Source organism: Psittacula echo (genome assembly GCF_963264785.1).
Source record: "Psittacula echo genome assembly, chromosome: 2".
Classification (NCBI taxonomy): domain Eukaryota; kingdom Metazoa; phylum Chordata; class Aves; order Psittaciformes; family Psittacidae; genus Psittacula; species Psittacula echo.
Window position 1 is genome coordinate 13,780,595 of NC_137737.1, and position 23,091 is coordinate 13,803,685.

General features: G+C 39.8%; 1 protein-coding gene across 1 annotated transcript in view; it reads left to right on the forward strand.

The window, feature by feature from the left end:
* Positions 1-13,473: 13,473 nt before the first annotated feature.
* ITPRID1 (ITPR interacting domain containing 1) overlaps positions 13,474-23,091 on the forward strand; it is a gene marked incomplete at its 3' end in the record, with an annotated part of 43,905 nt that continues 34,287 nt past the window's right edge. Inside the window, 2 exon segments of the mRNA XM_080611532.1 lie at positions 13,474-13,546; positions 13,549-13,602. Coding sequence (XP_080467658.1) covers positions 13,504-13,546; positions 13,549-13,602 — 97 coding nt within the window. The 5' untranslated portion in view covers positions 13,474-13,503.

A 23,091-nucleotide genomic window follows, 5' to 3' on the forward strand; every position in this document is an offset into this window, starting at 1 on the left:
TTTATTGTCCACCCACCTAAGAAAGACATAGTGCATAAAGATAAATCCATTAGAGGTTGTGGGGTGCTCAGAAGCTGTTAGAATCATAGAATGGTTTGTGTTGGAAGAGATCTTAAAGCTCATCCAGTTCCAACTCCAACACCTTCCACTAGAGCAGGTTGCTCCAAGCCCCATCCAACCTGGCCTTGAACGCTGCCAAGGGATGGGGCATAATGGATGTGATGTGTTTTAAAACTATTGCAGAAGTAAGTGAAACTGGCCAAGGGGTATCCATAATCTCCATACCCTTCAAGTAGGTAGGTTAAATCTGGATAAAGGTTACTGGTTCAATTTCTGAAACAAATAAATGTCAGTGGGTCTATCTATGCTTGCAGGCTTTAAGACTTCACCTGCTTCTCCGGGCTTTTTGAATTAAACCACAGGAGATTTGTTTTGCGTTTAGGACTAGGAAGGATCCTATCTGCTAGTGAGGCACATAGCAGACATGGAGCTGCTGTGCAATCACTTAAAATACCGTTCTATAATAATTTTGGAAATCCCATCTGTAATCTTATCTGTGAGACAGAATATCATTCTGCTGAGACACGGGATTTCCCTGCATGTAGACGTTACCGTAGCTGAAGAGAGCATACTGGATAACCAAGCAAGAAATCAACCCAGTGGATCTAGATAAGCATCTTCCCAGCAAACTTGTGGGGACAGTTATCAAATACTGGTCTGTGCTCAGGGCTGCAGCTGAGACTGTTTTGTAAAAGACCAGAAGGGCACGAGTGATTAAACAGTGATTTGTTCCCATAGCAAGAACAAATGGCAGGGACTGAGCAGTGTCAGAAGAGTCTCAAAGCTATGTGGGGCCATGTGAGAGCACAGGATCCCAATGGCAAAAGCTGACCCAAGGCAGACAACCTGAGTGGGCTTTTGTGGTTCCTGGCAGGTGAAACTTCTGTGAGACCAGTAACATGAGCATCGTTAGAGTTTTTTAGAGAGCAAGAGAGGAAAAGCAGTGTTGAGCAATATCTGCTTTGTGTTTTTACCTGTCTCCTGGCCAGTTGTGTTACTGGGATTTTGATAGCAGGAGCTGCATGCTGGGGTGATGGTCACCTTATCTTCATTTGCTTTGGTGTGCTGGGTTACTGCATATAAGGCCACCAGCAGCCAGGCCTGGCACTTGGGTTTGTCAAAACCCCTTGCTGTAAGGCTTCTGTAGTACCAGCTGTGCAACACAGGACCTAAAGCAACTCCTCTTTCTCTTTTTCTTTATTCTGTTTCATCTTGTCTGAGAAATAAAAGACTGCATTTCAAGTGCAATAAAGCACTTAAGCGTGTATTTACAATAGCTTTACATATTTAATAAAAGCATTTCACAATGTTTTTGATGCTTTAGACTGTCACAGTAAGAACACTTTTAATAATGTTTTCTTCTTTAGTACTTCAGTGCTGGCCCTTCCTCTCCTGATCACAATTAGAGGAAATAAGGGTAAGAAATAAAACCCAATCAAACACAACCCTTTACACTTTCCCAAAGGTCTGTGATCTGGTTTGTTTCAAGTTCAAATAAAAGTTTGTGTCATTTCTTATTTAACAGCATTGTTTTCCCTTCTCTGAATTAATTCATCCTAGAGGCAGAATTGTCTTTGGATCTTTCTCGACTGCTTTTTAACGTGCTCATAGAACATACATTATTCTAGTGATGTGCTGCTTTTTTGAACGCTGCCTGTAGCAGAGGTCTACTGAGTTTAACCTCTTTGGTCTCTGGAATTAATGAGTGTTCATACTTTGCTCTGTATCCAGGTTGGACTAAATGATGACAGTAGTTGTGATGAAAAAAGTACATTTACTTTGGTATTTAAATTCCATGTCTAACCATGCAGTGAAGTGCTGAGCTGATGTGGGGCATAGAGGACACTAATCAGACTGTGGTAGCTGTATTTTATAACAAGAGTGAGCCTAGCATGTTTCCTGGACAGAAATACTGGCACATGAGCTGCCCAGTAAGCGGACAGTATTTGGGAACATTAGATCTGTTGCATGTAGTAAACGCTGCATGAATCAGATGTATCCTGGAAGTGACGCATTCAGTATACATGGACTCTGAGGTTTATCTATACTTGCTCATTGCTCTTCACCACAAAAACAAGGATAAAAATTTCTGTTTCAAGCAGCAGGAGAAGACAGGTCTGAGGGACCCCAAAACCAGAGCAGCTTTATGCAAATACCAGTTGTATGGTTTTTGTTTGTAGGTTATTTAACTACTTTAGAGATTGTTCATTGGGTGGAAGTGCCTTTTTCATCTTTGAAAGGAACTAAATCACTGTGTGGAGACTGGTGAAAAATGATAAGAGGCTTTGCTTGCGCTGCTTCACGCAATGCACCTAGAATTGTATCTGTGCGGCTTTAAAATTTAATTTAACATCTTTTTAACTCAGATAGAACAAATGTCAAATGAAAAACGACTGGCATCCTTAGTGAAAACATAGGATGTAGCAGCCAGAAAGAGTTTCTGCAAATCTTTTGTGTAAATGGTGGCACTGCTATTGTTGGCATTGCTATTTGAATTATTGAAATGCCTGATGGTTAAGTGAGAGAGAAGTTTTGATTCCTCTACAGGTATTTAGCAATAAACTTTATAATGTCCATATACTGAAGATCATATAGATCTAATTTTATATACCCAATATAAACAAGTACTGTGGTTAGATGAACCCACAGACTGGGTAAATTAAGATACTAAGGAATAGTTGCTTTTCTTGTGACCTTTGAAGTGTATCCCTCTACATTTGCAAATAGCATTTTGCATGCGAAAATGTATATTCTACAGATGGGACTTCAGTTTTTTAAAAGCAAGCTAATACAAAATGACTGCCACAGTATTAGGGAATCATGATCTCAAAATCTTCTTTCATAGGTGTACCAGTCATTGCTTTCCTTACTGCCTGCTACGAGTTAAACCTCCGTCCTAGTCATGCCATCAGACAGCAAGTTCAGGTAGGTTGCACACAGCTGCAGCATTTGAGTTCACTTGTCAGAAACTGCTGGTACTCATGTTTTCCAAACGATGTGATTTATTTTTTAACCTAAGTTCAGTGGGATTTGATCCTTTGAGCTTGCAACCAGCCTGTTTGCTGCCCTAAAAGCATGGCATTCAATCAGGTGCCTCATTTAGCACAAGAAGGGAGCTTTCTTCCCCAAATAGCTCTCCTGAAAGAGTGGGACGTGCCAGTCATCCTCCAGCCATGAACAAGCTTAGGCCTGGCCAGGACGGGCCACTGCAGTATCAAAGGAAATGTGAAGGTGTCACAGGCTGTGCTTGGAAGAGCCTTGCAGCAGGATGAGGATAGCTATCAAAGCAGCTGCTTGTAAGTTGGACTTTGCAATGCAAGAAGAAAGAATTTTTCTTCCCCAGTGAGCTTATGTTTGGAGGCAAGAAATTTATGCTGAGGAAGAGGAAGCAGGACTGTGTTGGCTGGTGAGAGCTGAATGTTGTAGGCAGAGCTGGAAAAGATGAGCATTTCTAGAGTTTCCTCCCATCAATTAGAAATGCAGAGGAAAAAAATAACATTGTTCTCTCACTAAGTAATTTTATCCCAGAAGAAAATGAAAGAATTGTACTCTCATTGCTGAACTTAAGTCCTTCAAAATGGTTTTTGTACCAAGTGCTGAAGGTGAAATTACTGGTTCAGACAGTATCAGTCCTTTATGATTCCAGTGTGCTCTAAGGTAAATATGTTGTTAGTACTTCATACCCTATTTTGTTACAGTATTGGGCAGCTATGGTGGCTTTCCAAACTCTAAAACCAGAGTTCTTCTATTTGTATGAGAGTGTTAGGAGTGGGATGCCTCCCATTCACTCCAGCTGTCTAGAGTGCAAATTTCTGTGCCTGAGATAGTTAACCTGGGTCCCTTTGCAGTCAGTCATTTGGATGAAAGAATCCTGCTCTAGATGTCTGAGATTCATGGGTGTAATATTCCTTTTAGATTTCACGTAGGCAAGATTGGTGGGTTTTATTTTTGCTATTCCACGCCTCCTGTTTTTTGAACTCTATCACTAGGTAAACCCTTTCTCCCATCAGAAACTCGATAATCCCATATGCTGTTGTTCACAAGAAGTTTGTACTGATTTCATTTATAAATATACTAACAGTAGTTTATATGTGCTAGCTGAAATATATTTAGCATTTTTCTAACTCTTAAAGAGCTCAAATATTTGTTTGTATTGATGGATGAGTGAAAACTACACATCTTTTCTTTCCCTCCTAGTTCCCCATACCTTGAGGGAGAAAAGGCAAGCAGTTATGCTTCTTGACTTTCGGAAGCTTTATGCCTCTACTGTCATCACAACCTGTGGTGTAGATATTGAGAAGTCTTTTGCAGTCTTTGTGATAAAGGCAATTTTTAATGAGGCATTTGCTGGAACAAAGTGAGGTACTTGTGTGAATGCTCTTAAGTCCAGGGAATGCACAGGAGATATTGTGATGGGATTTGTTTGCAGATGTAGCATCAGATTGGAGGAAGATGACCTCCCATTTGAGGTAACATCACTTTCTCTTTTTCTTGATCTTCTGTTCTCCCCCGGCATTCAGAAACTATGAGTCAAGCCTCGGAAGAACACCATGAAAAGGAATGGAAAATAACTGACTTGGCATGCTTTTCATTTCTCCATTCACAGTTGATTTTGCAAGCTTTTTCTTGTAATGACGACCACAAATTCACTTCCTGTTCTTGTAGAGCAGCTTAGATTCTTAAAGATTCACAGGACTCCAGTAGCTGGAACTTCAGGAATAATATTGTGATACATTCATTATAACTGAGATATATTCATGGGAGCTAGCAGCTGTGAAATAGATTTGGAGCTGAAAGTGTAAGTGTGAGCTTCCACTTTCCATAAGTGGAAGTATTTTGAGCTAAATGACCTGTAGCCTCCTTCCCTTGGGGTACTTTACTGGGTCAGGGCTGGAGCATAGTCACCTGCACTGCTGCTACATCCAAGTCCAGCTCTTGTTTTGAGGTTGTCCTGGAATGTTCCCCCTCATACTGGTTTCCGAGGATCTCTTTTCTTGATTGCACAATCAAAAAAGTCCAGGGCTCCCTCTGTGATGGGAGCTCAGGCAGCCCAAGAAGGGCACGAGTACCGCTTCCAGTTTGAAATGTACACACACACTTAAAGACATGATCTCTGAGCAGCAGTGGGACTTGTCATCATCATTTCTTGTGTGCCACGGTGACCATTTACATTTTGCAAAAAGCTGTCCCTACAGAATGAATTTTCAGCGTCGGGGAAATATGGGCAGCTTTTTATAGTTTTATAATAATTTATCAGCCTCTCTCCTGCAGTCCTTTGCTGACTGGCTGGCTGCTCTAAAAGCACACAATCAACAAGAGAGCAGTGAACAGAAATGTTTTCAAGAGCAGATGGGATGTACCTTCAAAACCTAGGATTGTCCCAGTGAAACTGGGACATCTGGCAACCCTAAAAAAACCCAAACTAGATGAAATAAAAATTATGAGATGGAGGAGCAGAAAAATATGTCTTGCATTGATTAGTAGGCAAAGTAATTAATCTCCTTCAACTCCCCTTTCAGTCCTTGGTGTAAAACAAGGAGAAATAGGGATATTACTGCTTTGCCAAGCATTAATTCCTGTATAGTGATTGCCGAGCAGTGTTTTCAGACTTAGAAGGGCTATTTCACATAATTTCCTCCTTTTTTCCTTTTACCCCCACTAACAGTCTTGGTGGCATTTGTAAACAAAACCTGCCCCTTGCAGGGCTGGGTCTAATTCAATGTTTTCCTGTTGTCTTTCAGGCACTTTGGACCAAACTCAAGCCCAGTTTTGCTGAGATTGTTATTGTGCAAGACACCAGCACATCCACAGTCCAGTTTATAATTGACTTTCCATCCTGGGACTGCTTTATAACAAGTAAACGTATATAGGCCTTCTCAAAACACTAGACAGACAAAGTAGCATCACTTCTGTAGTTTCACATGCATCATCTCATCCCCCAGTAGGTTTCGGGGTAGGAAGTTCACCATAATGCTGAATGTGAAAGACAGGGACAATTGATCTGTCCATTCAGGAAATTTCATGTATCTTGCTAGAAAAATGTGCTTGAAGTCCATATTAACTATAAAATTTTGTTCCTTGCATTGCAAAAGTTTTGAAGTTCTTTCTATGCCATCAGAAGTAAGTACACGCTTATAGCACTTACACAGTGCAGTGGGACCCTCGCCCATGTGGGATGCGGGAAAAATATCGTGTGATTTTACAGAGAAGCTATGTAGGAATGTTAAACAATACTGGTTTTGTATTGTATTTCTTCAGCAGATAGCACAATATATCCATAGTGGAAACTTGTAATTTCAGTAAAGGGAAAAACTGCATAGTAGAGAGGTGTTTGGTCAGCAAGTGCAGATGTTTTAATGACAGTGTGACAGTGTAGAGGGAAATGTTTTTCTTAGCTTCTTGTCTCCCAAGAGATGACAAAACAATGCAAAAAATCAAAGCTTCTTAATATCCAGCATAAGTGTACTTCCCAGTACAATTATATGAGGAATAGTAACTATTAACTCTTTTCTTATACACATCTATTTATCTGAATCATTGTGTTACTCTCAATGTTCATTTTGGATAATTGCACATTTTATCATATTTCCTATTTCTCTTTGTTTCTGTTTTTAATTTACTACAAAATTCCCATTTTTCTTTGTTCCTGTTGTTAAAGTGTTACAGTACAAAAGGGCAATGCTTTCTCAGGCTCAAGCCATTGCTGTGCCTAAACAGGTATTCCTTATTTTTCAACCTTTTTCCTTTGTTTTTTTCTTTTCCAAATAACAGATCTTATCTTTGCTAAAGCTAAAAACTTAAAACACACTCCCTTCCTAAAACACACCTGCCAGCATGCATTAGTTCATGGTTTGATCTTCAGGTGAATATTATGCATGTGTATGTCCTTGTGGAAACAGTCTCTTTGTCAGACGCCCCTCATCAACAGCCGTACCACCAAGGCAGTGTATGTGAGGGTGGGATTTGGCCTTCTGGGAAGGGAGTCACAGATGATGCTGGTACACACGAGAAAGAAAAGGGAGAAAACAGATGGCTCCCATTTGCCCACTGCATTTTTTACTGAGACTTACATGAAGTTTTAGTGTTGCACAGGCAAGTTTTTCCCAGACAAATATAATTTTTCAGGAAAAATATTTTGGCCATCAGAATTGCTTAAACTGACTGATCCCATACACACAAGTAACGTGAAAGCAGAGATTTTGTTGATATTGGACAGCACATACTGAAGTTGTTGGATCAAATTAAGAGCATTTGTTTAAGCTTTTTAATTTTCATTATATCCAGCCCCAGACTATTTGCCTTTATGAAGAATACCCTGGGCATTGGGACTGGTTTTAAGATATTCCCTTAGATAAAATGACAGAGGTTTTTATGAGCTCCTTAACTCATTCTAGAGTGAAAATGACCTCTGCTGGTGGAAATTTGCAAGTCTGTTCAATTTATCAAGTATTATCCAGCTCTTTTCATAAACATTTTTGTCCAAATGTTGTTATGTTGCTTTCTCAGTGTATTTTATTGCAGCAATCTTCAAAGGGGAACTGGAATATTTCAGAGTTAATGTATGTTACAAGATTGTCAGCTGTCTTCAGTACCAAAAAGATAGATGCCCAAGGAATATTAAGGAGGATGTCACAAATTCTGCAGCACTAAAGAAAAGACAGAGTGACCCCAAAATATTTGTTCTTATGTAAAGCATTTTGACTGTGGGACCCATTTTCTTAAAAGTAACAAACAGACTGCCAGCAAGGATAAAATTAGATCACATAAGTAATAGTAGTAGAATTATTTTACTCTTTTCTCCATGGAATATGGATTTGATTTGAAAGATCAGCATTCTGCACTTTCTTTCTAATCTTTCTGTTGGATCCTAGCTATTATGATGTGAATCATGTTTATAAAATATGTCATTTTCTGTCTCCTTTTCTACCTCTTATAAAGCACATTTAGTGAATGAAAACAACCAACAAACTTTGCATACACAGTGGTATTAATGTATGTTCAGGTATGGAGATATAGAAGATGACGGCCGCATAGATTTTGTAGATTATGGCAGTTTTGACAATGTTAACTGAAGTCATAGTACTAATTTCTAGATACCAGCTCACTGTTTTCTATGTTAGTGTCCACACACTTTTGTTATTGTCAAAGATATGAACATAATCAAGAAAAAAAGTGTGTGTAGGGGGGGGTTACCCACTTTTTTTTAGCTTCTGAGCCATGTTTGCCAGTTGTAACACAGTAGCAGGGTGGGAAAAGGGGATGTGAAAGCCGTGTAATGTCTTTCTAAATGTGCTTCTTTAGAAGCACGAAAACAAACTCCCAGCTTGTGAAAGCTTTATTCTCATACGAGTCTCAGTTTCAACATAACCCCATTTTTCACTGGGGAAAGAAAGCTCTTCGGAAACTTTCCAACCAGACCTCTCTAGGGAGCATGGACAGGGCAGGCCCCGTCGTTTCTATGTTGTTTTCCCAAATTGTATTTAGCACTATGACTTGGACTCTCCCACGTGATAAAAAGGATGCAGAAAAGACATAGCAAAAGCTCAGAATGTGCAAGAGAGCACATATTAGTTGTTTCCCCACCCAGATTTGTTCTTTGCCATGTTTCCATCTAACTTCACGGAGAATGCTGGAAAATATATACTTTCAGTACTTCTAATTTAGTACTCTCCCCGTATGCACCCGTAGAAAAGCAGACACATGCACACATGCAAATAGCTCCTTATTAATTGCTGTCCTGTTGAAAAATGTTCTTTTCTTTTTTTGTCTAGTATTCTAGAAATAGCTCTGAGAGGAATAGTTTCACTTCAGTGTCACGGGTCACCATCAAAACTTCTCTATTTGATTTGTACAGACGGCATCTGTGGCTCTAAATATCTGAGGAAAAAGCTGAATTATTTGGTTTAATTATTTGGGGTTTTTTACAGGAGGTGGGGAAGGAAGATTTTAAAGATTACTGCAGAAAAAATGACACAAAATCTCCTGCTAAAGGGCTGAACGCAGCTTGCTTACTTTCAAGTGTAAGCCTGTCTTCGTCAACAAAACAGTGGAAGCTGAGCTTAATTCTAAGGACATACGTTGCTGCTTCCAAGCCTGAACCCTGGCCATTTGCTCTGGATTCAGTGGGGAAACCAGGAAACAAGGAGGGAAATTTGGTCATTGGGGTGTTTGTGCAGATCCACTCTGTCCACAGAAAATATAACCTCATATTTGTTGGTGCCATCCCACCTTCTTTGCAATGGGTGAGACTGGATCTGCCAGTAATGAATGAGCAACCTTTTAATACCTGGTCTTTGGGATAGTCCTTTCCTGTGGTTCGTATGGATCTGAGATGACAGTATGTGACTTTCATTCTCTGCCAAGGGCCACAACAAAGTATATTCTCTCCGAAGTCCCAGCCAAGGCTTTCTTTATAGAAAGTCAAAGACTACGTGGAGAGAAGGGCAGGAATGAGCTGTGGTTTCCCACCAAATGCAGAGCATTTGCCTGCAAACCTGAGGAGCAGGTTGGGGAAAAAACAAAGAAAATATTAAATAATAAAGGTGGAAAGATCAGGAATATAAACAATCAAAGGATTTTGTATATGGTGAAAGTTTAGAGAGAAAACTGAGAATGCAGTTTGACCCAGCAGTTACATGCTGCAGAGTGAGGTGTTGTCTTTGAAACCCGGTTTGTTAGTCTTGATGAAAATCATCTCGAAATGATTTCCTTGTATAGTCAATAGATTGTGTTCATGACAACAAAAAGTTGCGTCATCCTGGCTGTCACAAAGACATTGAAGTACAGACTTGGCTAAAAAGCTGTGGAAAAACAAGCTAGTTTATTTCTGTTGACCTCTTTAATTTGATTCTTCTGACCTCAACTCTCTAGTACAATGATGCACTTAATGCTCTGAAAATAAAGGGAGGACAAGTGCAGAAAAATTGCTAATCTAGGCTGGGTTCTCCCACTTAAAGAAGCTGTGATTTCATTAGCGAAAATTACGTAATTTTGTGAAGGTGAGTTTGCTTTACGAGCATCAAGAACATCACTTTGTGTTTAGAGACATCCCTGCAGGCTCTGCTGGGCATCTTGCTGCATCTTGCAGCAATATCAAACTAGTGCTGTTAAAACTTGTTTAGCTCTGGTAAAATGCCATGTGATAGTGCAAGCTACTTAGTGCTGTACACCAGGAGTTTGCTGGAGCTCACTGTGATTATGTTGTGCTTATTTCCTGCTTTTTTACATCCAAGCATAAGCGAGGAGGGATAATGAATGGGCTGAAGTCACACGTGAAATCAGTGCTCTGTGTTTTGGACTTCCTCACTGACAAGATGGGAAGCCAAAAAGTGCAGAATACTGGAAGGAAGAAATTGCACTTAATGAAATCATGCGTTATTTATGTGTATTCATGCACGGTATGTAGTTTCCCTCCAGGAGCTCTTACAGAGCTCCAGATTAAATTCCTAGGTTTTCACTTGATCTTGCTTTGCCTAGTCTCGGTATTTGCTTAGTTAACCTACTTGACTACAGCTTCACGATCTATTTCATGTAGCTTTACAGGTTGTATTTGTTGTTTTTCAGGCTGTTTATTTTCTTTTCAAGTGTGATGAGAGCAGCTTTGTAAGCTTTGGCTGCGTTGTTATTTTCATTAGTTTTCAAGTGCTGAGTTTGTTTTGCTTAGTAGGCCTGTGGTTTTTAAAGGATTGTTTGTCCTTGGGATTGACATTTGAGAGTACTTTGTGCCATTTCCATGAGTCGTGAAGGTACCAGGAATTTTTAGTGTACTGGTGAACTCTGTGGTCATTGCCATTCCCAGGCACCTGACTGACAATTGGGCAGGCTGGCTTCTTGCAGACATATGGGCCTTCATACCTGTAGAAGATGGCATGGATTGACCACCTTAAGGCAGTTTTGAATGTTGTTGGGACAACAGCCTGTGTCTGCCTTACCCCACAGGATTGCCCAGAGTGTTTTTCATTCACGTACAAGACTGTGCACAGATAGGTTGTCTTATGGCATCAACAGGGCAATGAGAGGTATTGCTGGTCCTAAAATCTGTGCCATGTCAACTTCCCATATTGCTTTAAGGAAAAAATAAACAGTACAAAGCTTCCTGAACACATTTATTCCTGAATATATGTGACACAGAGTAGATAAAAGGTATTTGAAAAACAAGTTTCTTTTTGGTGTGAATGGTTGAGGATTATGAAAATATCAGCCCAGGTTAGGCAAATGTTTGTCCTCTCTCTTTTAGGAATGGGCAAGCTGTGAGAGGTTTTCAGAGTTGTTGAGCTCAGATGGGAGAGCTGCTGGAGACTATCACTGTCCCTCCTCTGGCTTCTGAAGGGGCATTAGAGGATGCTCTGAAGCTCCAGGGCTCACCCATGTAAGCTTTGTGTCCCTTATTCTTTATTGAAGCTGCATTCGTAAGCCTACCCCAGACAACCACTGCTGGCTGAAGTGTGATGCCAAGGGAAGTATCTTTGGAGGACAAAATTCCTTTTCTACTGTTCCATTGCATGAAAATACACATAACAGAGGGAGAAGGTCTGTCTAACACAGCATGACTGTGTCTCGTACTCCATATTCATGGGACAATGTAATTACCAGCAGCTAAAGCTTGAAGCTTTTGTCACTGAGTAATTAAATATACAGTGTCTAATGATACCACTATCAAAGATGTTAAGCCATGTAGTTTTATTGGTCCGTATAAAGTCAGATTGAGTTAATGACTTATCAACTATACTCTGTTTTCTCAGACAGAGAGGTAGGATTAGCAGTTGTTTAAATGAAATCCTTGTTTGACTAAGGGACATAAAATCTGGCCTACAACACTAAAGATTACATATACTTAGTGTCCCTCTCTGCCTTCCGCTGGTATGCAAAGCACACTCTTACCAACACAGAAAAGGAAAATGTTTGCCCTCAGGGTTTCCTGTGCCAGTACACAGATGGAGGAAATTAATGCTTGTGGTGGCTAGCAGAGTTCAATGTGGATGAAGCCTGAACAGCGTTCTTGGTGAGTAAATTTTGATTCACTTTTATAGTCCCAGAACTAGACCTGAAGCGACTGTCAGTTAAATAAGGAGTAATTCTGGGCAAAGTGTGCCTACTTCCTTGTGAAAGAAATTTAGTTGAAACCTTGAACTGATGAGAAAGAGAGGAGAGCAATTATGGTTAAACACTTGTCAGAGCAATTCTAGTGAGTATGTTCTATTTCTAACCTGTGATAGGAGATCAGCTTCATCTTATTCTTTCCTTGTACACTGACATACACTAAGCATGCTGGCTTCTGACTGAAATCAGCCAGGCTGCTTGTGAACTAACCTAAAGCTATCTGAATCTGATCCAAACTCATGGCAAAACTGGGTATGGCTAGCTGTAAGCAAGCAGAATCAGTGTTTGCTTCTCTGTGTTAGGACATTACTGAGTTATGAATGAAATACATACCTACCCCGTAAATCTGGTACTGGCTTTTTGAACTGTTGTTGTCCAATACAAAGTTTGAGCTTATATATAAGGGTGAGGTAGGGAGATAAAGGTTGGTGAGAACCAGATTCCACTTGAACTGTGTGGCTATAAATGGCAAAAAAAAAAAGTAAAAATAGTTTGCACTGATGCTATACTTTGAAATGAGCCTTGTAAGAATGACATTGCGAGGGCCAATACACTTCACTATTTCTGTATCCTTGATGACTTAAAGATCCTAGTTTTATAGAGAAGATAAAAACCAAATGTTCCAAATTTCAGTTCTGTAAATTTAGCTTTGTCCATAAGAGTTAGGGTGAGTTATTCTTAGCTCTGACAATGCCAAGAATAAAACCAGCATGGTGCTTACCTCTTCTGGACTATCTGTCCGTAACTCCCTTGAAACCAGTGGAAATAGCAAGGTATCTACCATTTATAGATTCAGCATTACCATATAGAATTTGCTGTGGTGCTGATGTGGGGAAGCAGGGAATGATGCTTTTCCCATCCCTCTTGTGGTTGTGCACGATTAGTAGAATTAAAGCAACAAAATGTTTTTTACTAAAATAGAGGACTGAACCCCCAAAGGGAATGGACCTATTGACTGGTGGACTGAGCCCTAGCTTATTTTCAGGCATTAAAGAAAACAGTGCTTTTCATAGATTATTCACTCCAAGTCATTTTGTCACTTGAGAGACTTAGCATCCTGCCTGCCTCACTGCGTCTCTACTGGCTTGTGTACTGATTCTTACAGAAATGCCAAGAAAACTGTTTTGTAATCAATTTTGTTGCAAAGGAAGGACAGGCTCCTGCAGGGCAGGAGGATGGAACTGAAAATAAACAAAATGCTAAGTTCATATTTCAAGGAGACCTACATATGGTCCGCATTTACATGTGCTTTGGCCTGACAACACGGGCTGGCACCAGCATTTTCTACTCTTCCCTGTTGCTGCTGCAGGATGCACCTGGAAGAGCAGTAAGAGCAACCCATGGATGACTTCTCCCCGCTCTGCACTGTTGCAAGGTGAGGCTGAGGACTTGAAGCTGTGGAGAGTTGTCAGAGAGAGCATGCAGAGAGAGCTGCCTGTCCAGGTATTTGCTCCCATTTCAAGTTCCATCCTTCTCCCTCTCCCTTCTTGACCTGCTTGATGCAGAAAGGGAGGAGGACATAGTAGACCCAGGGCTTTATTTCATTACTAGGTGCTCTGAAAGATAGAAAAAGACTGAAGCGTGTGTGTGTATAAAGTCCAATGATGCTTACACATGCACCAATGAGACTGCGAGACTGAGGCAGCATTTCTGTGGTTATCACTTACCCCCTTCCCCAGCAGCACATTCACTGGAAGGCCAGACAAAATCTGTCTCATCAGTAGCTAACTTAGCATTAGGGTTGGTGGAAATGCCTGAAATAATACTCAGGGTACATGAAGGTGTTGGTCTGGTGATGATGTTGCTGTGCACCTCTAGCACCAGCCTCAAGGGTGTATATTGCTGTGTCGCTATGGGATCTGGATGTGAGAGTTTGAGGCTGGACACCAGAGCAAAGAGGCAACTTAAACCTTCTGCAGAGCTCCATGTTCTTCACTTACAGTGTTTGCTCAGGGATACCATGGCTTGAGCTCCCTGTGAGCTTGGTGTTAGGAAATGTATTCGGGGATAGGCTTGGAGCCAGCTGCTTGCGTTAGAAGAAAGGGAAAAAGCTTCTGGGGCTGATGCTTCTCTCACTTGCAGACACCAGCAGAAAACAAATCCACTGATGTGAGTGGGATTATGTTGGAGCAAAGCTGCTATTTAGAGGACCTTTTGGTGAGCAAATGAATGGCGGTGGTCATCCTAATTGTCCCCCTGTACCCGTAAGGAACAGTGGTGTAAGGATAGAGGGAGATCTAGCTGCACCCTCCTTATCAAAGGAAAGCTACTTAAATGGTGCTGGTGCCCTGTCACCATCTGTGGGCCACTCTCCTGGACTGGGAAGCCAAGAAGAGTATCCTGGAATGATATAACTGCCCTGGCCCTATCAGAGATGTGCCTAGTTCAGTGCTAAGGGAGGAAACAATATTTTTGCCAAACGTCTGATCTACTGTCCTGGTTAATCCATGCCTAAAATCCCTTGGAAAGGAAACCCTTGATTCATGCATGAGGGCTAATCATTTGGGATCCAGTTACTTTTTCACTCAAACCTATGGCAATTTGGCTATTTCTATCCATAGAAGAAGGGTCAAGTATTCCATGTGAGTTGAAATAAGAATGATGTGTAACTATATATCTGGCAGAGCTTAAAGCAATAATAATTACTGACAATTAGCAATCTAATAGACAATTATTTGTAATTTGTTATAGGGAAACAAGAAAATTTCCCTCTTTGTTGTTAACTGTACTATGCTGGTTCCTACTAGGTCTGCTTAGGGGACTGCTCATGTTGCTCAGTTAACTGGCTTTTGTATAAAATTAAGGTACTTTATAGAGTGCTTCTGCAGGATGAAGAGGACACCTAGCTGGATAAAAACTGTTGCCATCAGAAGATTTGTCCGCTTCCTATTCCATTCCAGTGCTTGTGAAAATTGCTTGTTCCAGATTAGCAGCATATTGATTCAGCTCTAGTATCCCAGGGGGAAAAGCTCTAAAGCTGAATGACCACCATACCTATCTACTAGCTATTTCTCACAAGAAATGCCATTTCACCTGCAGATGTGCATGATTCTGTCTCTTCCTTCTTCATCTGAAACACAACATCCCTTAGCCTTGTTCTCTTGGTACCAAGCACAGACTCAAAGTTGGTGGTTTTTTCACTTTTGATCAGTCATAAGGAAGAACCTGGAACGCTCTGTGGCCAGAATATCAAATTGGGTGTCCTTCACTGCTCCTGGTCGTTTGCAATGCAAATGGTAGGCTTTGTCTCACATAGTGCCATATCCATGGTAACCAAATGAAGACAAGTTTGCGTTACTTCCTTAGCAAAGTGTAATCCTTCCCCTGGTACATGTGCCAAAGAGGCATACTGCGTTAAAGGGACAGCAATATATTTATTGGGAATGGAAGCAACCAAAGAAACTTCTGCTTTCTTTCCCTAATCCCCGTTGAGTTATCACTGCCTGTAGTTCTTCACTCTCTCTTTCTCATCTTTTTCTAGAGTTCCTATTCTTAAATCTAGACCTGTCCATGCTTCTGCTTTGAGGCTAGCAATCAATCATCTATCTGAACTGTCAACTTAAGCACCACTTCTTGGCAAACAGCCTTTCCTTGCCCTTCCTGGTATCTTTAAAGAAAAACAACAACAACTAATAGGAGTACAAAGCTAAGCCAAGAACAACAGTTCTTGTCCTTCAGTTTTGCAGACTTTGAGTCGGTGGCAGAGCAGAGGCACAGATGCATCAGCCTTCAACTATTCCATTATATTAGCAGCTGGATTGAGCCATACAGGTTGGAGCTTATCAATTTTTTCATTGTAGTGGTAAAAAATTTTAGAAAGCCTTTTTTTTCTTTTCTGATCTGTAATATGTGATGTGGGAAATATTTATTTATTTATAATTTCTGGATTTAAAGAGCTTTGATGTATTTCATAGCTTCTTTTGACCAGCCAGAGTGTGTTTTTTAGCAAAGGGATCAGACTCAAACTACATATACTGCAGCTATTGTTGTTTCTGTTTTCACTGTTGTTCTTCTGCCTAGTCTGTGACAACCTGTGCACTGAATTTATGCATTTTTCCCTTATGTATCTGGAAGTTAAAATACAACTCTTTCTCTCCTTCAGTACAGTTTTATGCAGTTTCAAATGGAAACATCTTTAGCTATTGTTATTTACCGTTATCTGTAATGTTTCTTCTCAGTTAAGAGTGAGTTCCCATTGTGATTAAAATGCAGCACGATGATACCTTCAGCTTCCAATGGGGTTATTCACAATGAGCAACACTGATTTTCTCAACCAGCCCTAGGACTTCTACTTTGAAAAGAGCAGAACAAGTTGATACTGTAGCCTCTGAACAGGAATTTTACCAAAGACTTCACACAGACAGAACCCTTCACAAATTTATATTTACCAAAATATGAGAAGGCTTGAAGTGTTATTACAGTTTTCACTACCTGGCATACTTCCAGGAAGGCTTCATTCCCTTGTGAGTTTTCACATGGATGTTGCAGGGGTGCTTTGCATATCAAACTGAGTGTCCTTCCTTTCTTTCAATGCAAACAAATGGTAGGCATGCTGAGACAAAATAAACTAATACCTTCCTACAGTAGCTGTGATTTCAGTGTGCTTAACAACTCAGACTTTGATAGGCAGGGAAAAGGGACCTCGACTTCATTTAGCTGTCCAAAGTCAGATCCTAATGTTAAAGTCTGAGAAGGCTTTTGTCATCTTCTTTTGTTTCTGAGTAAGACAGAGTAAAAGCAGGAGTCCTCAGTCTTCAAGCAGTAGCTTGTTGCTCTAAATGGCAACTGAAAAGAGTGAATATTACAGACCAGAAATTATGATTACTGAGGGCACCATGCTAGCTATATCTTTCTTCTCATTTACTGGAGTAGAGATGGGTAGATAGGTACTGTGAGCTTTCTCCCTGATGGAGCTGCCATAAAAAGCATAGCTTTTATGCAGAATGCAGAACACAACTGCATCACATAACGGGCTCCACAGTAATAGTAGGAAGAATCTTCTTTGTTGTTTTCCTGCCATTTTTTCTCTTTTTTTAAAGGTTACTTAAATGTAGCAATTGATTCAAAACTATATAAGAGTTCATAGAGTTGATAATGGAAAAACTTCTCATCCTAGCTATGGGATCTGAAAAAAACAGGGTTTTTTCTCCTATTTATTCCATGTTGCACAAGCATACTTAGTGTTCTGCTGTCATGCTGAAACAGAGCAGTCACCATAAATATGCTTAGTTACTTTTCTGGATGGATATGGAATGTCTTGGGAACGTAAAGGCTTTCCTAACTCCAAGTATCTGAGACTTGCTGCTAGCTCCTAATTCATGTCTGTATAACTGTAAGTTTAGTTGCATAGTTCTCAATATTAAAGTTAACTGTAGGCTGTCTACTCAAGTATTGGTGCATATGGATATGGAGATGTTTGCATTCATAAATGTCTAAAGAAAGTGGATAAATTCTAACCAAATGTGACTGAGTAATCACTTGACAAATGGAAAGAGAAGAATAATATTAACAGCATTATCCAGTAGGTATCATACAGTGTGAGGAATATGGTGTGAAGCTGATGAAGTTCAAGATCCTGTTTCAGTGAAACAAACACACTTTACTGTAGTTGGTGGCAAGGAGAATTGTTCCGTTAAATGCTGGCAACTGAAGTGAGACAAATCTATCTGGGAACCTGCCATGAACTGTTTATGTGTTGATCAGGTTTTAGAAACTTCTTATTTCTTGCATTTTGTTGTAAAGAGCTGATACAAATTTCTTGCTGGTGCAGGGTCCTCAGTTTCTGCCTCGGAACCTCCTTGGAGGATAGGGGGGAAGGAAAAGAAATAATAATAAAAAAAAAATTTCCAAGATGTTCTCAGTGTGTTATCAAATGAACAAAACACACAGAACATGGAAACCAGCCAGTCATTCATTCCATCGACAGATTTGCAGAGCTAAATTTGCTTCTGGAGAGCAGTTAGAAATTAAAACACACAGATGATGAGTGGTGCTGGCACCCAAACTGTGATCAAGAGGACACTCTTGCCTGAAAAGATGTACCCTATCAGATTAATCATTATGTGTTAATTAATTTGAAATCAAAAGGATGTATTCTGCTGTCTACGCACAGGAAATTAATGGTGATAGCACTAATTAAATGTAATGGAAGTTACCTCTGTACTTCCCACATCTGGGGCCAAACTCTTTATGCCCTTCATGTTCTGTCATTTACAGTTTAGTCCTGTTGTAGCATCTTACCCTCATTGTGCCCTGCTGTAAATGGCTGTGCAAAGGAGAATCAGGTGGGTGGATTACTCAACTAGGAAACTAGCTCTAAACTTTGACTTCTAAACTTGAGATGGTGTGTCATTGCATCTCCTCCACTGCAAGTCATCTGAACGTGATAAAATGGTCCTTCTGCCTCACTCTCCTCCTTTATTCCCCCCAGATACTACCGTTCTTTCTTTGACCTCCTTCTGTTGCACTGGCATTTCTCCTGGCAACTTCTTTGGCAGATGGGAGGCTCCGTTTCCTTGCAGTTTTTCTCTTTGTCCAAATGCAGCAACAGATATTTTCTTACCATTATAGTGTAATTGCAATGCTCCTACTGGAAGGACTTTGAGAGGCCAAAGAAAGTAGTCAAGACTGGATTCTCTCTGCCAAAGCACTTGAAAATACAGTTCATGCTGCATATCCCATACTCTGCATATCCCATACTCTGCACAAAGGATGTTGATAGCCCGTTCTTTTGGTCTTTACAAGCCCTCAGCTTAGTAAAGGAAATTACTAGAGCCTTATCCCAGTATTTCTCATGCATCCCAGGATCCACCACAAAAGAAGCAGCACAATAGGGCAGTTAATTGTTATGAACTGATTTGGCAGCACTTTACATAAGAACTCTGCTTTCATTTTTAGAAGACTCTATAGAGGAAAATATTAATCACTGGTTGAATTATTGTGTTTTGTAAGTTTGAGTCACATTATTAATTATTTGTTGCCTGATTTCTCCAATAAGAAATAGAATTTCTGTAATATTAAAGTTTCCAGTAGGAAAATTGTGACCCCTGCTCTGGATGATTTCAACCAGAAAAAGTAGCTTTTTCTTTTGCTCTTTCACAAGTCTTCAGTCTGAAACAATATGTCTTATTTAGGACCTAGTGCCTCGTGAGAAATGTATCTCAGTGCTCTGTTCATTTCCAGAGTATTCTTTGAAGGATAGCATTTCCCATCATGTTTCTGGATAACTTTCTGATCAAGCTATTTGCTATACCATGGGAATTTTGCAATGCTGTGTGTCCCAGGGGAGATATAGCCTGCTGCATGAGCATGATTTATGGCACAAACTGATTACACATACCTACCACGCCTTGAGGCAATGTGCTACTATAGGGAAATACAACTTAACCTTGAACTTACTTAAATTTGGAGGTGTTTTGTGCACCAAAATCTGATGTTTTTAAACTTTTTGTCTTTCTTCAGGATAAAAATGAAGTCTGAAAGACTGGTATTTCCCGTGAACTTTTAGGTATGACTTCATGCACTCACTGCTTCAGCAAGCGCAGCTGAAGTGTATTTAAGTTAGGCGCAGTGTTTTGCCAGAGAAGAAAAAAGAAAATAGAATGATGTTTGGAAGTAAGATGAGAAGCAAAACAAATAATGGTAATTGTCTGCTACAGTCATATCAGCATTTTCCAGTAGCAAGGTAAAGCCAAGTCAACCAAACTCATGCATTGCAGGACTGATGTCATTAATAATTACCATGTCACCATGTGCAGACACAGTATCATATAGATAAGATGCCTCTTATGTGATGCACTGAAAAGGTTTTTGCTTCCATTTTTCTCACTCCTGCCCCAGACATGCTGATTTAATTAGATTCTTGGTAAAATTTAAGTTCAAAAGTGACAGACTTATGCAGAATGCTAAAATTTCATCGGCTTTGCTTTAAGAATTAACTCAAGATTTGAATCTCATCACTTAACAAAGGACAATGTATGTTGAGGAGAAAGTAGGTGATGTTCACAGGCAGAAAAGGTTGTGCCTATAGGTCTGTTTATCTACCAGCCATCCCTCCCAGCTCATCCACGCCTTAAGTGCCCCATCAAACTGTCTCTCCAACGTCATCCCTTCTCAGGAAAGAGTAGCAGTTCTCTTGGAGCCATTAATTTCTTTGCCTTTTTTAATGGTTTTTATCTTACAGTCTATCTATAAGTGAGGATAAGCTGCAAGTCCCAGAGTAGGCAGGTAAGATAGAACGCCATTTATCATTTCCAATAAAGACTCTTAACTGTAAATGTCAAACACCACAGATCTCAGGAGGGAGCTATTAGGAAAATGTAGTACTCATTGATAATCAGCATATTTTTTCCTCCATTTGGTGTCATAGCAAGAAAATTCTCCCATGAGGTCCTCAATAGAAAAGACTTAGGCTCACCTCCACTGGCGTGATTTGATTTTCTTCTACTGAAGGACTGGAGGTCTCTAGAATGGGTTTGCACAGTGGTTTGGAAGTTATGGTGCAAAAGTTTCAAGTCACTGAAATTCTGCCTGACCTGAATGCAGAACTCTTGCTTGTTCTTATCTGCTTTTCTGATTTGGTGGATGTAGTGAGTTCAGACTTTTTTTCAGGAAAGCATACAGAAGCCCAAATCACCTCACTGGATCCCATATATTCCTGAAAATTTTCACATTTTTAGTGCTTTTGGAAGTCCGAAATATTATTTTCAGTGCTTCCGTATCCAGACTTTTTGTTTATTGGGTTCTCAAGTAGAAGATGCAGTTCAACAGTATGTGATTTAATCTTGTTTCTTGTTAATCAGAGATTACTGAGGCTAAAATGCCTTATCTTCCCTCAAGTATCAGAGGCCATGTTTTGCTTAGCAAAATATATTATTCATAAGCAAAGATATACTTAGATGTGCAGTAAACAGAGCACCAATTAGCACCACAGTTGGTTTACAAAGTATTTTCTGTTTGTTTGCTTGTTTGTTTGTTTGTTTTCATAAGGTTTTCTGACAGATTTCTAAAGGGCATTATTTCCCCCAAAGTATCTTCCAGTTTGGTAATGAGATTCAGTGTTTCTTGTGTCAGGAACAAAATACTTACACAGATCAGGAAATGTAAATACCGTACCCTCCCCATTACTATTTCTGTGACCTCTTAAATATGGAGAAAACAAACTCTAATATTTCAAAATGTCAAGCTCTATCCTCGTTAGGAACTTCTCATGAGAGTCTTCTCATTAAAGAAAGAAGTGGAGACTCTAACCATGATTGAAATGGTCCATGCTACACTACCTAGAGGTGCAAAGTTTGTCCTAGTTACGAGGGCTCCTAAGCAGCTCACTACCACTTAACAGGTTAGATGGCTTAGCCTTGGTAACAGTACATTGGCATGTTCTTGACCCACAGCAGTACAGGACAATTCAACTTAGTTTAGCCTACAAATGGTAGTTAAGGTTTCACATCTTGTCTTTGCCTGGTTTGAGAGTACAGCCACATCAGCTACTGCCTCTTACTCAACTTACCGTATCCTATCAAGTTCTGCACGTTTGACTTTTTACTGACCTGCTACTTCCTAAACCTCCTGAAGAAAACAGGTTTCTCATCATTAAATTATTTACTTAACACCCTGGCCAGTGTTTTACAGTACTAGAAGTTTTATTTGGCAGCCCTTTTGTTCATTCACTCCTGACAATATGAGGTATTGAGAAAATCACAGCAGCAGCCAGTTTGTGGTATAATGTTCTGTTAGAGAGAGGAGTGCCTACGTGCTGCGAGGGAAAAATTGTATTAACTCTCACTTTCAGATCTTAGTTTTTGCATTCTCTTGCATTTTTATGGTGAATCTACATCTTCTGTTGGCACGTGAATAGGAAATAGTATACAACAAGTAGCTGATTCTTATTCAAATTATGCTCAATTTGCTGCTAGAAAGTCTTGTTTATGTTACCACGGCAAATTACAGGATGTCAGTAACCTTTATGTTCTCAATTTGGATGGATATCCTTGCACTGAGTAAGCCAGAAGGAACTTATGTTAGAATTTATGAGCGGAAGAATAATCCAGTAGTGAACATGAAAGGATGTTTTCTCCTTCTTTATTGACACAATTTTGTTAAATGGAAAAGAAAACTTTAAAAGCTAGGAAAAAAAAATTATTAATCTTGTGGAATGCAGAAGAAGGTCTACTGCTGCTTGCTAGGCAAATGTTACCCCAACTTTCAGAGGGTCAACAAGTGTGTTATTGCAGTGCTAAGAGGGAAGTGACAACTACAGGCACTGTATATTTGCATCTGATTTATGCCCATTTCATCATCATAAATATAGCACACTTGGAGTCCATTAAACAATGTTATTAGTTCTTGGGCAAATATTTTCTCCTTCAGAAACTCTTGCAAGCATCCTGCAACTCTCAAACACATTTAGAGCATGATGCAAAGCCTAGAGAAATCGATATTCCCAAATACTCACAAAATTTCAGTGAATTAGACTTAAAAAACTATTATACACAAAAGAAGTTGTACCAGTTGTGCTGGAATGAGTATTTAAAATAATGTATTTTAATTGTTGGGAGGGGAGGTACTAGAAAAGCAGAGATTAATTTTTTTCACTGTATTTGCTCTACGTATATCTTCAATGTCTTTGCAGCAGCCAGTGAAACCCAACTGATAGTGCTTACTTTTAAATAGAAGGGGTTTGGAGTGTACTGCTACTGGTTTATGAAATGTAGAGACACCTATTTTCGCCTTCTTATTGACATGTGTTGCATTTACCTATGACTAACGTACAGCGTGCGTTGAGCTTCCCACAATGGCATTGTTCTGCAACTTGGCCACTTGGGTTAAAATGTTTCCTTATGTAATGGAATCAGTCTTTTGGTCTTTTCTCTAGTTTGGTGCATTGTTGTTTTGAGGGGAAGAGAAGGTAAGAAAATGAATTATTTTAATTTC